General features: G+C 33.9%; 2 protein-coding genes across 3 annotated transcripts; one reads left to right on the top strand and one right to left on the bottom strand.

The window, feature by feature from the left end:
• Nucleotides 1-5,564: 5,564 nt before the first annotated feature.
• LOC141688869 (single-stranded DNA-binding protein WHY2, mitochondrial-like) lies at nt 5,565-9,642 on the top strand. 2 transcript variants are annotated; one of them, XR_012562178.1, is made up of 9 exons: nt 5,565-5,720; nt 5,830-5,915; nt 6,022-6,119; nt 7,036-7,128; nt 7,412-7,506; nt 7,651-7,724; nt 8,219-8,307; nt 8,806-9,010; nt 9,281-9,642. XR_012562178.1 is itself a non-coding variant. In XM_074492991.1 (8 exons), exons 1-8 carry the CDS (start codon nt 5,671-5,673, stop codon nt 9,395-9,397), a joined length of 702 nt encoding a protein of 233 aa, XP_074349092.1. In that variant the 5' UTR covers nt 5,565-5,670; the 3' UTR covers nt 9,398-9,642. The 2 variants fall into 2 exon arrangements, 1 of the variants encoding a protein (XP_074349092.1); XM_074492991.1 differs by lacking the exon at nt 8,806-9,010.
• A 337-nt stretch (nt 9,643-9,979) lies between these two features.
• LOC141689240 (putative serine/threonine-protein kinase) lies at nt 9,980-12,142 on the bottom strand. Its single transcript, XM_074493469.1, has 5 exons — nt 11,857-12,142; nt 11,578-11,696; nt 10,997-11,445; nt 10,749-10,899; nt 9,980-10,500 (listed from the first exon to the last, which is right to left on the bottom strand). Exons 1-5 carry the CDS (start codon nt 11,933-11,935, stop codon nt 10,225-10,227), a joined length of 1,074 nt encoding a protein of 357 aa, XP_074349570.1. The 5' UTR covers nt 11,936-12,142; the 3' UTR covers nt 9,980-10,224.
• Nucleotides 12,143-17,887: the final 5,745 nt, after the last annotated feature.

Raw genomic sequence — 17,887 nt, 5'->3', positions numbered from 1 at the left:
GTCGCTAAATCCTATAACATAAACCTTAATTTAAGTATGGATTCTAACTTGGATTCAACAATTTCCTATTTAGGTTATATAATTATTTAGTTTTAACATATTTTTATTTTAAAAATATTAATTTCTTTTAGTTAATATTTTATAATTTAAACGTGAACCTTAATTAACAGTTTTTAATATCTTATGCTTCAATAATCTCACGTTTGCGTCTTAGATATATTTAGTAACAATTTATATAATGCAAAACAATTTAGGGTTTAGTGCCGAGAACATTTGAGCCTACTAAGAGCGGACCCTAATTCAACAACTTTTAAATATTTTAGTTTTTAAAAATTTCTCATTTAGGTTTTAAAAATACTTCGTTTAAAAAATTTTGAATTTTAGAAATATACCACTTTATAATTTATATTTTATAAAATTTAACGTGTGTGTATACATAAAAAATGGAAAACGTGAATAGAGCGAAGTGTGTTAAGGAACCAAAAAAAATGTGTATGAAGGAAATCGAGAAATAACAGAATCCCTTCTTAGAAAGGTGATCGAAAGATGCGCGAGGCAAGTTAAATGATCTTTTCTAATTATCACTAACACAATACTCCTCTAACGACTCTAACGAATAGAATAATATATCTTAAATAAAATGCGAGACGGTGCCAGGAGGCGACGTCGAGTAGCACTTTATGATAAGAAATACTAAATTGTTGTACGATTTAAGAATTTTATTTTATAAAAAAATTATCATATTACATTAATGTTAAAGTTATTTTTCAATATTAAAATTGTATAATTCATTTGAATTTTCCCATTCTCATAATGCTTCAAATCATAATTCTCAAGGACATCGAGTTAATACGGATTATAGAAGCGTCCTTGCCCGATCCCTTGATATGGATTTTTTCGCTCTTCAATCCCCGACCTTAATAACTGTTCAACAATTTCTAATTTGGGTTTTAAAATTATTTAGTTATTAAAATTTTAGATATTAGAAGTATAATTTTATTAAAAAAATAATATTTTATAATTTAAGTGGGCGGCCTAATTTGACAAATTTTTAATATTTTTGAGTTCAACAATTCCCTAAGTGTGTTTTAGATATATTTGGTACAAAATATATGAAATTCACAACAATTTAGAGTTTTGTTTCAAAACCCCTGATCCTATTAAGAGTGGACCCGGATTTAAACACTTTTAATATTTTAGGGTTTCAATGGTTCAACATTTTTGTTTAAGAAATATTTAGTTTTATAAAATTTAGATATTAGAAATATACAAAATTTTTAATAATATTTTATAATTTTTAACGGGTGTGTGTACATAAAGATGTAAAATGTGATCGGAGTGGGTGTGTATCGAGGCACCCGAAAATGGGTGTGTGCATAGAAACCCGAAAAATAACTAAATCACTTCCCGGTTTGGAGTGGTGATCAGATCAACGTTGTACGGAACGGGTTAAACTATCTATAATCATCACTAATACAATGCTCCTCCACCAAATAAAATAATATATCTTAAATAAAATGTGAGACGATACCGAGAGGTGACATCGAGTAATACTCTATGATAATATTATTTTATAATAATGTGTCAATATGGTAAATATGACAATGTGTTCGTTTGGTACTATTTTTATAAAGACTTTAATATTTTTTATAATCATAATTAAAATGTATCCATATGGTACTATTTCTATAATAAAAGGCGAGACGACGCCTACTATTTCTATAATGAAAAGTGAGACGACAGCATTCATTTCATTATATAATTAGATATTGTAAACTTACAAATTTGTGAAAATTATTTTCTTACAAATTTTTGTATCTTACTGAAAAAACTTAAATAACTAAATCAACTATACATAATTAATAAATATAGTTAAGAGCCAAATATACTAAATTTTAGGTAGTTTAATATTTCAACATCCCTACATTTACTTATACTTATATAGTTAAGCCAATATGTACATACATGCGTGATTAGTTTTGAGTTTAATTATTGTCTTTTTGCCACACGGTCCATCCATTTTGGTGAAGTTTTATAAAATATTAAATAATGACTTTGTATTTATGTATAATTTTTATCAAACAAAAATTTATGTCTTTAAGTAATCGTATAGAAGTTTAAAGATACACGTATTAATTTTTTAAAATAGATTGCAAGATTTTATCATAAAATATAATTAAGAAAATTACAGAAATCAAAATATGCATGCTTGAATTCTTTGACAAACATTTATTAGAGTTTAAATAATATGCCCCATTTTATTCATCTAATATTGACTTATATTTCAACGTTAATAACGCCTTAATTTGTCTTAGTAGCACCATTGTGGCCTAATGTGACATAAATATGTTACTAGACTAAAGCATGTCAATAATGCAATATTATTTCATTATTTCTTCAATTTGAACTTCTCATTAATCCGGTGCATTTTTATGATCATATGCATTTAACAACATTAAATACAAAGTTTTTCAATAAATTTCTGCATTGTCCAAATAAATTATCATCTGTAATCACCTGCAAACTGTTATGTACTTGAAAATTCCAATGTCATGGTAAAATCAATATTTCAATCATCCAAAAAAATATTGAAACAACATATTCCTTTACAATGTACAGTGTTAAATTGTAAACATGTAAATGTTCAATTCTCCTCATATCTTTTACAAGATAGACTTTATATCAACCATTTTCTTAGTCTAATTTTTGTTTCCTTAGGTTTATGTTCACAATAAAATATCCTCAAACAAATCATCTTCAATCCAGCGCTTGCAGCCTGCCAGTCAAAGTTTGAGGCACCAAATTAAGACAAAATCATGAGACACCATTAAGTTAAAATTTGAGGATTCAAACGTCATTCTGTTAGAGCATCTCCAACGCTCTTCACCTGTTAGGTATAACTAACTTAAAACCCGTGCGATGCACGGTTTCCGTTAATATTTATATTTTTTATTTATATTTTATATGATTTTATTGAAATTCTAACATAAATAAATAAATACGTTAATTAATAACAATATAATTATAATTTGATTGTGTATAAGTTTAAGTTAAATCAAATAGTATAGTATAAATTAGTATATGGTTGATTAGATTTGAACCATTAACCTTATTTATAAATAATAATTAAATGTTTGATGTTAGCGGGGTTCGAATCTGTGAACTTGGTTAGTGTATTTATTTATAAATATTAATATAAATGTTTGTTGTTGGCATGATTCGAACCTATAAATTTATTTGTAATTTTATAAATAATAATAAAAATATTTGTTGTTGGCGGGATTCGAACCTGTAAGCTTGACTGATGTATTTTTTTTAGTATTCAGATCTAACGGTTATGATCATTTGGTTAAGAGATCTGACGGTCGTGAATAACCAAAAAACAGGGTTAACCAAACTACAAATTATACCCCTGTTCGGTTATTATAGTTTAGTATAGATATCTACGTGTCACCCTATTATACCTAACATGTAAAAAATGGAACACTCCAACGGAAGACCTGTTAGGTATAATTTTAGATAACTATAAACAAGCACGCCACATTTGTTCATTGTTCACCCTTCATTTGTAATACTCCACGTCATCTCATGCCTATATTAACCCTAATCTAGCCTAAATATTATTCTAAATTTTATTATTTATAATTTTTTATAACATGTTTAAGATTTAAATATATAATATTATAATATGAAAATGATGTATATATCTTCATAGTTATTATATATATAAATGTATAGATGTATTTTTTTTATAAAAAAATGTATGTAATATTAAGTTTGATAAATAATTTATTGTTAACTAAATTTATAAAATTTTTAATATATTAATATATGTTCTAGTCATATTTTTTATTTTATATGTAGGTAATGTTCATAATAATTACTCAATTTTATTTTATAATGTTTACTTTAAAATATTGATATAAATATAAAAATGTTATAATATTATAATAAATATCTTTTATTAAATATATTATTTTATTTCCACTAATATAAAATACAATTAATTAAACTCCTTTTCAAAAAAAGGAAATAATTAAACTTTTTTATTTATATATTTAAAATTAATAAAAAGAATAATATTATGAATATAGCTAATGGTTATAGCTAATGCCACTGGAGTAAAAATACTTACATGTTCAATAAAATTTTAGCTAACCATATTTTAGCTAACAGTTTTAAATGTTACCCTAGGAGATGCTCTTAGGCACTACTCTATGATAGTCAATTATTCATGACGTACCTTCTCATTAGTCTACTGAATTAAATTATATTAGCCATTTGTTGGTCCTCTACTTGAACACATCATTGGACATCTTAAAATCGTCAAACATTTGCAAAATTATCAATGAACATCAAACTTTGCATAATAAAGAAAGTATATCAAATTGTTATAACTTATTCAGATGCAACATTTTTGTGAGTAACTATACATAATAGCAAAATATAAATGAGGTAATGTATATGTTATACAGTAAAAACTCTGTAAATTAATACTCGATTAATTAATAATCTTTCTAAATTAATAATTTTGTCCGGTCCCGACTTGGGCTAGTTCAAAAAATGATCAATTTCGATAAGATAATAAGATAATAATTTTTTTGAAAACCCTGTATAAAAATATGGTCCCAATAAAACTATAAATTAATAATTCCCTTATATTCATAAAAATATAGCTATTACATCTTTGTAAAATATGATTCAATTTTAGTTTGCTTTTTCATATAATTTAAATCAACATGAAGCTCATCCCTAATCTTCCTTATTGCATCCAAAAGCTCGGGTGTGGTGCTTTCATGTTGCATCAAAAAGTTATTAAGCATTTTTGATGCCTTGAGTGCTTCTTTACGTGTAACCGGCTCCAACGGTGTTGTATCGTCTTCAAGATCATCTTCAACACTATTTTCAAGGATGGTGTTTGCAATCTCTTCTATACAGTATATATAATATATTTTATGACTACACATACATTGAATACTTTCTATGTAAAATACAATGAATTAAATTAATTCATGTACTTTGAATTTTCCTAATATACGTTGAATATTTTCTATGTAAAATACAATGAATTTAACTTATACACTACATGGACTTTGAATCTAATATATTGTACATTACATTGACTTTCTAAATTCATATACATTGAATTAATTGAATTAAGTATAAAATATAAATTGTACAATTCATTTTATTTAAATTTATGTGAATAAAAATTTAATCAAAAGTTAATTTTGTTTGCTACCGAAAATTCTCTATAAATTAATAATTATTAATTTATCGATTAATTAATACCTATCTAAATTAATAGAATTCTCCGGTCCCAACTATATTAATTTATAGAGGTTTTAGTGTACTACTAAACAAAGTTTTTCGATTGTTACTAAATTCTCTTCTTATGATCCTTAAGAACACATATAACCATTAAAAAATCTTAGTACACATTTTGATTAACCTCAATTATATTATTTTTGTAGAAGAAAATTCTTAAGTATTTTTTCAAGTATTTATCAAGTAATAGTTCCCGTAATTTTCTTTATATATCACGGTCATGTTTGTTTGCTGCATCTATACGTTTTTTCATTGTTCGTTATTAAGAGGGTGATAATCTCAAAACATCCCTTTAAAAACCCTAAAACCCTCGCTCTCTTCGTCGTCTCAATTCTCCGACCAATGGCGTCAATTCTCCGACCACTTTTCCGACCAAATGCAATAAATGCTTGGTACCTATCAACTCTTCTATATTCGAATTTATCCATTATTATATATGTGTGTACTTTATTTATTATAAATTTATATATATATAAACCGCAATTTTCTTTTGTTGTTTAGGGAAAATGTTGCCAATAGTTTGATGGAACTGAGAGTTATGCCCAAGGCTTGCATTTCTACTACTATACAAAGTTTTTCGAATAATGGTTTCTTTTTAGTTTTTGATTTATTGTGCATTGTAAATTTAGGTATGTGTTTGTTTTTTATGTGTTTGATTGTTGTTTGTTTACTCTTTTTTTTTTGAGTGTTTAGGGAAAATGTCGGATAGGGTTTTCGCAAATTATAATATTTACAAGGGCAAAGTTGCGCTTTCTGCTTCACCAAGGCTCCCGCAGTTCAGCAAATTAGATGTATGTTTATGTCCCTGCTTTTTACCACTTACTGGCTTTGTACAAGTTACGGTGTATTTAATGAAAGTCATTGTCTACCTTATGTTATGAGAGCTACGTTTCACAGGTAGATTGAACAAAGATGGAAACATAAAGCTTATCGTGTAGTTTGTAATCTCAATGTCATGGCAGTCAATATGCGATTAGGAATATCTTTGTGGACTGTTTCATGTTAGGTATCAGAAATGTTTGATATATGTAAATCCCAATCTTTGTGGAATACTAACAACCAGTGTTCACAGAGTTGTGCGTATGTGAGAGGCTCATTAAAGCGCCTTTACTTGGTAATATCCTTTTAAAAGACGTGCAGGCCTCATATTATGAACAGAGAAGCAATAGGTGCAAAATAGGCGTGCCTAGTGGATCTTTGTTTCAGTTGTGCGTAAAAAAGCTGAATCATATGAATTTAAAAGTAAAATTTGGGATAATTAAGTAAGACAAAGACATGGATTAATTAAAACACAGACCTTAATTACCCTTGTAACTTTTTAAGTGAAATTACACTTACTCCCCTTCCCAAATAAATTACTGTTTTGACGTTTCTAATGGCCAAGTTGAGGTTTTTATCAGATGTGATTGTCTACAGCCATTATCAAAATGAAGGTAATATAACCATTAATTTTCATAGAAGACATCATTATCTTATAGCAGCCTCATCATTTCTTATCTTTCTGGCTTAGTATTCTTAACCTGATATGTTTTTTCCCTTCCTTTCTTGTTATCAGTAGTAAGATGTTGATTCATGCATTCAGTTTTTGGGCATGTAGTGCATGTGCAAATGGGCTGAGTGTTGACTCATATTCTTTGCTACAATTAGAGACTTTGCTTTTTGACATCTATATAATTTCCTATGATGAATTTTAAATGTGTTCCATAGTCCGGAGCTTTTAAAGTTGATCGCCAAGGTACTATCATGCTTTCATTTTCCCCTGCTATTGGTGAACGCAAATACGACTGGGAAAAGAAGCAGGTAATTGTTTTGTTGATTACAACTGTAATTTGTTAATTATTGACTCAGTGTGTACTTGTGTTGTTGTGCTTGCGCATAATAAATTTTCATGTGTTTAATGTTAAACATATAAAAATTATGTGCAAGTATGTTTAGTACAAGCCTAGAAAATGTAAAAGCGTGAAAGCAACATACAAAAAGGAACAGGGAGGGGGAGGGTTCCAGTTTTACCTGACCTGATTGCTATGCACATGTAAAGGTTGCTTTTTAAATATATTTAGCTGGCTGCTTAAAACTTTTGTAGCTCTTTGCTTTGTCGCCTACGGAGGTTGGATCATTGATAAGTTTGGGTCCTGATGACACTTGCGAGTTCTTTCATGATCCTTCAATGAAGTCAAGGTATGTCATTAATACATATGACATCTATTATTCATTCAAATTATGCTTGAGGATAAGCTTAATTACCTCATTTATAATTTGTAAATTTAAATACAAATCATGCTTGCTTAATTGGGGATTTGATAATATTGTCTTATATTGCAGCAATGCTGGCCAAGTGAGGAAGACGCTACAAGTAAAGCCATATTCTGATGGTACCGGTTATTTTATATCTCTAAGTGAGTAAGATGTTAATTCACCAGTGCCTAATTACATGCTTATATTTAAACTTTACCATAAATATATTTAACATCAGATTTTTTTTTTTGCTAATTGAAATTCAGACTTTTTCATACAGCTAAATGATGTGGGTGTACGTTTGTTGTAAATAATAACACAAAAAAATAGGTATGAAGATCCTAAAAAATCATTTTTAATGATAGGGCACAGTTGAGTTTCGAAGTTGAAACTAGTTGTGCCATCTTATTCCAGTATTGTTGTATTGTTTGAAAAAAAAGAGGGGAAAAGGTCATCGTTGAATTGCATAATACTGTTCTTTTTTGGTATGTTATTATCTGTTATGTGTCATCTTGCTCGGGTTCCTATGATGTGGACTGGAGAATTTGGAGTTGATATTTACTATAAGCAAGTGCATAACTAAGCTGCCTGTTGCTTATATACTTGTCCTGTTGTACATAATTGCTTATACTGTCCTCTCCGAATGGTCCAACAGGTGTTGTGAATAATATTCTGAAAATCAGCGACCGGTTTACAATTCCTGTTACAAGAGCTGAGTTTGCAGTGATGCGTACAGCTTTCAGTGTATGATATTGCCAACTTTTGCTCTGTGCACTTATTTTTTTAAGATTGAATGAAGTTCTGGTTGTTTTTTATCGAAAACTCTGATGACTCCACTTCTTGGTAAGCTCAATGTGGTATTGCTGCATCTATCAACTTCAATTTAGTGTTTTTTGCTGATTCCTGTTTTATGTCGTCACACTTACAGAAGAGCACGTGTACTGAATTTTTTCTCTTTAAAATATCTTAGAAACTGGAATGACACATATGTTATTATATTCATCATTTCTTTCATATAAGATCTCTTAGTGAATTCCTTCATTAAAAGTGGTTAACAATAGTGAAGACTTTCTTGTTAATCCAAGACTGGATGCATGCTAGGTTCTAGACCAGTAGACTAGGCAATGACTTGTTTAAATCAGCACCGGGCTGATTTCTTGAAGATACCTCATATCATGTTATATCGTGTGCAGTAGTATGTCATTTTTTTTTAGGCTAAGTCATTTTTTTTCTTTTGCGAAGCTTTGGGAGCTAGCAATCTATGCACACGGAAACTCTACGGGTCTCAGTATCTGTGCAGTTGTGCTCCAGTACTCCGCCCTTGTTCTGAATACCTAACAACAAATGATTCTGTGTCTTCCATTTCAAAGAGCACATATATCTGATAGACTGATATATCAAGCCTGATCTGTTTTGATAGATATATAACTCTCTCTCTCACACACATGTAAGTTGATTTTGTGCCTAGCTATAAATTGTTGTTATCATGAGGATTTAGCTATAAATTGTGAAATAAAGGTTGCGCATGCATCTTATGCAAAAAAAATTTGAACTTCAGCATATAGTCGCTCCATATATGCTTTCTCTGCAATAGTGCAATTTGATCAAGTAGTTATTTTCTGATGCAGTTTGTTTTAATAAGTTTTAAACTTCAGCATATGGTCGCTCCATGTATGCTTTCTCTGCAATTTGATCAAGTAGTTATTTTCTGATGCAGTTTGTTTTGCCACACATATTGGGCTGGGACCAGTACACCAATCAGTCTGCTAGAACCGTGAAGGAGGATGCTCCAATGGTGGATCCCCGAGTTAAGAATTTGGAATGGGATAGGTGAATAGCATTTCGTATAACATCAAGTATATACATCGGTGGGGGTTTGTACTTAACTGCATTCGAGCAATATGGGGATGTAGTTCTTTTGAACTTTTCTGGTGAAAAGTCTCATTTTCTACTTGGTAAAGGTAAATCATTTCCAAAAATGGTTAGCTCTCAATTAAATCTGTATTTTGGTTTGGTTGGCTACCCTTGCCATGCAACTCTTGATCTTTTGTATAAAAGAGCTTGTTTCTAATGTTTTAATCATAGCCTGTATTGGTATGTTGTGCATTGCTTTCTTGATAATTTGTATTATTACCATATGTTAAGATATTAGAAATATAGGTTAATATGGACACAACGAGTTGCTACAAGAAAACAAATGTTATTTGAACGAGAAATATCTAGGAATATGTCATTACTGTTTAATTTTCAGTTTTTCAGTTAAGTATTTTTTTAATAACTGTTATTTAGATTAGTTTCTCTTGTTTTTACTTGATACTCTGTATGGATATGATATTTTAATCACCAACGAGGCCCAGTATATATGGATAGAAATTATTGAAATGCAAAAATACGATCAACATAGAAGACTTTGACATCTTGAAAAAAATTGTTGACTTCTTTAGCAGGACCATGAATGTCAATGATCAAATTAATTTGAACTTTTTTACACTTGGGTTAAAATTGATATACAGGATTCAGTACTATAGTTACTACTATCACATGCATAACGCCCAAAATCTTAAATACTCCTGAGGATCAAAGATTTTGTCATTTTAGCTGCACCCCTGCACTAGCTAGATCTAACTATCTATCTAAATGATCTGCTGCTAGTCTTAGAAGTCATTGCTTCTCAGCAGGGGTGAAACTCTGCCGAAGTTTAACATTTCTTATATCACTGATGACTCCTGGCTGTGTAATCTCAACTTGATCTTGCAAGTTTATCTCACCACTCAGCATTTTCATGGCCAAAGACATTACAGGCCGTAGCCGACGATTCTCTTGTACACACATTAATCCCACTTCCATGAATCTAACTGCTTCTGTTTTGCTAAACTTCCCCTTCAACATTGGATCTACCAGCTCTATAAGCTTCTCCTCTTCGTACATTTCCCAGGCCTGAGCAGGAAAAACAAATTAGCTCTAAAAGTTTTAGGTTCTGCAAGTAGTTAGAATAGTTTAGGTCTCGATCATTACAGACACGGAGGGTTGAATTGCTAGAAAAGTATGTATATAAAAAACACTAGTAAAACAAGAGTTGGTTAAGTTACCGGTTATACCAAAACTTTACGGTGAAGAGGGTTTAATTGCAGCGTACCACATATTTGACAAGCATTAAGCATGTTTAGAAATGTGAAATTTATTACCTTTTCAACAAGATAATATTCACCAAGTTGTGGGTCAAAATCTACTGCTGTTCTTCCGCTGACAATCTCTAGAAGTAGAACTCCGAAACTATAGACGTCTGACTTTCTCGTTAAGTGACCAGAAATGGCATAGTCCGGTGCAAGATATCCTCTGTTACATCAACAAAGATAGTACTATTAATTAGTACAATTATACTACAATCTGAAATTGTCAAGGTAAAAAAGAGTAATTAACTGCGTAGACTTACAATGTGCCAGCAACTCGAGTACTAATGTAACTAATGTTATTTGGGAATAGCTTAGAGAGTCCAAAATCTGAAATTTTAGGATTGAAATTCTGATCTAGAAGTATATTGCTAGCTTTGATATCTCGATGAACGACATGGGGTTTAATCTCTTCATGAATGTGTGCTAGTCCTCGAGCAATGCCTAAGCAGATTTCAGTTCTTGACTTCCAGCTAAAATTGGCTCTGTTTTCTTCTCCTAGTAAAGCTTGAGCAAGGCTATTGTTTTCCATATATTCATACACAAGTATCCGGGATTGACCTTTGCCAATGCAGCCGCCATAAAGCTGAACAAGATTTTCATGGCTGAACTTGGACATTGAATTAATTTCAGACATGAATTCTCTGTCTCCTTGTCTTGATTCTGCGGAAAGTACCTTCACTGCAACCACTCTTCCATCTTCTAGTGTTCCCTGCATTATTTCAAATTCGATAATTCAATTAGTTTAAGTTCTCTGTCTCCTTGTCTTGATACTCACACACATGACTAGTTTTATTTTTTAAACAGAAGGTTAAGTAGACGGATTCTGAGAAGTAACGCAGACCTTGTAAACACATCCAAATCCACCTTCTCCGATCTTATTAGAGGAGCGAAAACTGCAGGTAGCCTGTTTGAGTTCTTCATACGAGAACGCTCCGATGACATTGGGAGCAACCTTTGCACCTGCAAATTGCAGACTATACAGCTCAATACACAAATAGACACTACATATGTTCATATTGTTCATTAGCAATGCACTATTGCTACTAAAATCACTTGACTCATACATTACCATGCTTGCTGCATGCATACATGTACAAGTACATTTCAGGTTCCTTATTACCTTGTCTAGTCTGGTTGCTAGTAGTTTCGGAGGAAAAATAAAAGCAACTTGACCACGGAAAATTGAATTTCATCTTCATTGGCACTACAAGAAAAACGGCCTTTAACAACAGGTTGACACAAGATCTATCGTAAATGCACTATTTACGACAGAGCAATCCAAAGTTGAAGCTACATATGAATCAACTTAGAACCAAGAAAGTTGGATTTTGTTTTTATTTCAAAAACCTGGCAAATTTATATATGTTTTTCAAGTATGTTGCTTCCTGGAAGTAGAATAATAAATTAGTATAAAGTTGAAGATATCTGAAAGTTAATATATTCATTGAGATCACTAACGGACGGCCCAGATTAAGTTTAGTGAGCTGAGACTAGGTATCTATATACATCGTGCCAATAATGTGGCAATAAATAAATACATCTAGTTTAGGATGCATTTGAAGTCCAACCGGCGGCTTGGGATTTTATATGTTCTTTAATAATATTTTTCAATATATTTATTAAATAAAATAGTAGTATATACAATATACATGGGCTGCTGTTATTTGAATGATCTATTATTGATACTATATTTAAATCTTGCACCTTTTTAGCTTATACTTTGACCTCTTTATGGACGGAACAACAAGTGGGGAGGTAATGCCCGACGCTATATACATTTTAATATAATAATTATATATATTGAGTAAATTTTTTGTAAATATTTATTTCATTATTATTATTATTATTATTATTATTATTATATATTTAGCTACTAAATTAAGAATAAAATTATGACATTTTCTTATAAAATAACATTTTAATATAATAATTAGATTTATCCAATTTTGATTTCATAATAGAATTAAATATGAATAATTCTCTTCCAAATTTTAAGCATTATATATTTCTGAAACTAATATCTGATTAGAAATTTATAAGCATTTTAAGTATTTTGGATTTTATCTAGTTGAAAATGTGATAATTATTTGATATTGATATGGGAACAAACTAACATTAAATAGACCGAACAAATAATCAGAGTACAAGGCCCAGTTCAAATTATTTATAATTATTTAGAATTTTTAGATTAAAATATTGATTCTGGCCTTATTTTGTATAAAATAAAACCAAAGCAATTTGTAGTGTCATATTTTACAATAATTGATATAAGACTCGAGTAACGACTAAGAAGTAAGAAATAACAAATGCTCAGATTATCCGCACGTTGTCCCCGGATTTCTAAATGTAATAAATCTTGACTTGAATGAGCAATATTCAAAGGAAAATGTTAGAAATATGGTTTCCGAAAAAGTTATAAAATACAACGTGTCAAATTTTTATTGGTTTAATGAGAATCATCAATTATGACATATAATTTTATAATAATGTTTTTTAACATTTTTTGTATTTTTTAACATTACTCATATTCAAATTAATAAATTAATAGTCGTGTTATAGCCAAAATTTGGTATTGGATCATCTCGGGTCAAATACGGGTCAATTGGAATTGAATTGGGGCAAGAAGATGAATAATTAGGTTTTGGTCTACATTGTATGAAGCGAAGACGCGCCCTGTATATGTAGGATGCGTCCATGATTGTGTAGGCTGTATTTTGGGTTGTCATGTAAAGAGATGAGGAGGAAGATATTGAAAGGAGGAGGACGCGCCCAAGGCGCAGGACGCGCCCTGATAAGTATAAATAACGGGATGAGCTGTACAGGTAATAAGGTTGTCATGCAAGGAGAATATGTGTATTTTACAAGGGGAGGACGCGTCCTGCCTCCTGGAGATGCACACTTTGGGATGGTTGAGCTTGTTCTCATTCAAGATAAAGCAAATAGAGATACTTGGAAGATATAACAATATGTGGAGTTCGTAGCGTCAGGACGCGCCCAATCGTTCAGGACGCGTCCTATGTGTGAAGAATGCATGATCAAGAGTAAGTTTAAAGCAAGACAAGCGTGGAAGGAGCAATGGAGGATTATTTTCACTAACATATTTGTTGCAGGTACTCTTTGAAGAATTCCCTCCTTGAGACGGTCAAGGAGGGGGATGTCCGTGAAAAGCTTGAAGGCCTCCAGGGGTATGCCTGATGATTGAAGGCCTCCTCCTGTATTCAACGGGTGTCCTCGTTGGGGATGCGGGGTTAACTTTGGTGTGTGCTTTGGGAACTCTGTTCTTGTATTCAACGGGTGTCCTCGTTGGAGAACTTTGGAGTCATCCTGCACTTTGCACCCAAGAGCTTGGGATCACCTGTCCTGCTATCTGGTGGGTTATCCTCATTCGGGGGACAGGGACGCGTCTGGCATTTGGGGTGAACCGTGGCTATACCTGCGTTCGTAATTCAAGGGAGATAGCTGTAGCGGAATGTTATCCTTGCGCAGGGAGATGCATTATCCGTGAAGTCCTGCGATTACAAACGAGCCTTGGGCCTTCGCGGTTGGGCCTCATAGTTGGACATTCCTAAAGCTAGCGGAAGATGGATTCTGGACCGGGCCTGAGAATAAGAAGTCTAAGCCCATTAGATTTCTTGTTCCCCAAGAACTACGTGGGCTTGATTCCCTATAAATAGGGATACGTAGGCAAATTGTAAGGGGTCGGAAGCGAGAGCCATAAGGAGCCACCACCAACCCTAAGCAATCTCAGCCCCCAATTTATCACAACCACCACACTCTGCTCACTTTTCAGGCGAAGAACCACCATCGTAGATCTTGATTCCGGCGACGAACCTCAAACTTTGTTGATACCAAATTCCTCCGTCAACAAATTGGCGCTAGAAGGAGGGCTGCTGATCAAGATCATAATCTCAGGAGGAAGAGATGTCTCGTCACGATGAAGGTTCTTTGACGCAAGAATTGAAGGATAGCCACGGAGGAGTTGCATACAACGACCACGAAGGAGATCCGTAAAAATAAATATTTTTGGTCGGGGGGTCAAAGGAGATTTGAATGTAGTATCCACGGCCACGAGGGAGATCCATGGATGATGATTTCCAGCCATGAGGGTTGAAGTTTACAACCATGTCCACAAAGGAGCAAAGTTGGATGAAAAATTCGGATTTGGTGGGTTATGCGATTTTCTTACACTGTTTGGGCCGTATCTCGAGTTCCGTAAGTCAGATTTGAATGATCTTACAGCCTACGCGAAGCTTATTGAATTCTCTTTAATTCAGAGATGATATGGATAGGACAATCCAAGTTGAGCAGCCCGGAAACAGAGGAAAACAGCAGCTACGAATTTTTACCAAAAAATCCTATTTGGCTTAGAAGATTGCAAGAAACCCATTCCATTAAGAAGATTGGGAGAAACCTATTTGGTATAGAAGATTGAAGAATCCTATTCTAATTAGAAGATTGAAGAATTCTATTCTATCTAGAAGATGGGAGAATCATGTTCTAATTAGAAGATTGGAGAATCCTATTCCATTTAGAAGATTGGAGAATCCTATTCCAACGAGAAGACTGAACAATTCTATTTGATTTAGAAGATTTGAGAACACTATTCAATTCAGAAGACTTAATCAGGCGCAAATCTGAGGACGATCGGGAGGAGAACACTCCAAGAAGAAGGCATTACTATCATGAGCTAGTCATCGCCTTTAACAAGATCCCTCAAGGTAACACTCAACTAGTTTCGTTGTATTTTCCATTACTTGTTTTTGGGACTTGTGCAGGAAGAGGACTGGGAAAGAGATTTGGCATGGAGAAAATCCCCACAAACTCTTAGGACGCGCCTTGATTTTTGGGGCCCAGATGACTTTCAGCAAATTCCAGGAAAATTCACCGACTGGACACGTCCGTCCCTCTAGGACGCGTCCTCCAGGTAACATTCCAAGCTCCATATTAATTGTGTTTATTGTAGGTAGGAAATCTTATCAGGGAAAAATCTCATGAGTTACCAAGTGTCGCGTCACAATATATTAAGGCGCACCCTCTGCATGTGAAACATTCAGTGGAGAATTGCCCTCCCAGGGCGCGCCCTCAGAAGAAAAAGTCTATGGAAGTTTTCAATGAAGATGTCATGATAATCAGATGAGTTATAGTCACTACTTGAAGAATGACTCGACTGGAACTAATTCCTCATCTTTCAAGACGCGCCCTTACTTTAAGGCGCGCCCTCGAAAAAAAAAAAAATATTGATGGTGAGGTGAACTTTATTGACCACAAGGAGAATCTTAATATTGGAACTTCAAGAGAAAAGAATCTATCAGATTAGAGGTACCATGAATCCTAGGACGCGCCCCTTGATTGTCAAGGTGAGGCCCCAGGACATGAATGAGCTCCTCCATCTAAGGATATAATGTTATATCCTCCACAGTTATAAGTAAACTCTCCAAGGCTATCTCTCTCAAGGCGCGCCTTCATTGAAATACCCATGTGATCTTCCTCGACATTACATACATAATTTATAAAGAAGCGAATGAAGTACAATGATCTTCCTAGTATGTCGAGAGTTTAGTTTCAGCGAACGCGCCCTCACATCCTCAATAATCTGAGTGAGTTTTCAGGACGCGCCCTGAGCATATCTGGCTCATATGTTAAGGCTTCTTCTTTCGATATGATTACCAAGGTCATCTAGTTGTCTTTAGCAAAAAGGGAATGTGGGAGTTGTATTAGTTTAGATGAGGAAGATGAGGCTACAAAGTACTTTTGACAAGGTGCACGCTCGGGGGGTAGGTTACCTCTCATTAGTTCTGTGGTGTTACATATTGCCACATGAGTAAGGTACATGGTTTTTCCTAAAAATAAGAGAGATGCGTAAGGTCGAAAAAATACTCATGTTTAAGGAAACGCTCAACTTCAAGAAAATGTCTCTGAGAGTGAGATGCCCTTTATCAGATGCCACTTCGTGAGATGCCTCATTGGGAGATGTTTCAACAAGAGATAGTTTTTGCATCGCTTGAGCTTTGTTGAAGATAAAAGCCTTCTAAAAATATTGATCTTTGATTTAGTTTTGTTACATGAAGATTTTGTAGAAGACCCTTGTCGAGGTAGATGCTCCTCTTATAGAGGACGCGCCCTCCAAGGATGTTAGCTTGTCGAGGTAGACGCGTCACTTACAGAGGTAGCTCCCTCAAAGAATGATTTCCCTTGACGAGGTGGATGCGTCTCTGACAGAGGACGCGCCCTACAAGGATGAATACCCTTGTCGAGATAAGACGCTCCTCTTAGAGAGGACGCGCCCTCCAAGGATGAAGACCTTGTCGAGATAAGACGTTCCTCTAAGAGAGGACGCGCCCTCCAAGGATGAAGACCTTGTCGAGATAAGCCGCTCCTCTTAGAGAGGACGCGCCCTCCAAGGATGTTAGCTTGTCGAGGTAGACGCGCCTCTTACAGAGGTAGCTCCCTTAAAGAACGATTTCCCTTGTCGAGGTGGATGCGTCTCTGACAGAGGACGCGCCCTCCAAGGATGATTTCCCTTGTCGAGGTGGATGCGTCTCTGACAGAGGACGCGCCCTCCAAGGATGAATACCCTTGTCGAGGAGGATGCGTCTCTGACATAGGACGCGCCCTCCAAGGATGAAGACCTTGTCGAGATAAGCCGCTCCTCTTAGAGAGGACGCGCCCTCCAAAGATGAAGACCTTGTCGAGATAAGCCGCTCCTCTTAGAGAGGACGCGCCCTCCAAGGATGTTAGCTTGTCGAAGTAGACGCTCCTCTTAGAGAAGACGCGCCTTCCAAGGGTGATTCCCCTTGTGGAGGTGGACGCTCCTCTCATAGAGGACGCGCCCTCCAAGAATGATACCCTTGTCGACGTGGATGCTCCTCTCATCGAGCAAGACGCTCCTCGTAAAGAGGACGCGCCCTCTAATGATGTTAATTATTTGAGGAAGACGTCGCCTCTTTAAAGGGCGCACCTTCTATAAATAGATGATTGAAGAAGATTGTAAAAGTTTTGACTTTGATTTGAATAAATGAATCACGCTATTTGTGGAAAAGATGAGATCAACGGTTTGGAGTCATGATTTGGAAAGAAGCAGGAAATCAAATATAGAATGGTATTGTGTCATCGGTGGAAGGATCACTATCACCAACAAGGCACGTCCTCCT

This window comes from Apium graveolens, chromosome 10 (genome assembly GCF_009905375.1).
Source record: "Apium graveolens cultivar Ventura chromosome 10, ASM990537v1, whole genome shotgun sequence".
NCBI lineage: Eukaryota > Viridiplantae > Streptophyta > Magnoliopsida > Apiales > Apiaceae > Apium > Apium graveolens.
Note: the sequence above shows the minus strand (reverse complement) of the source record. Positions and strands in the feature narration are given on the sequence as shown.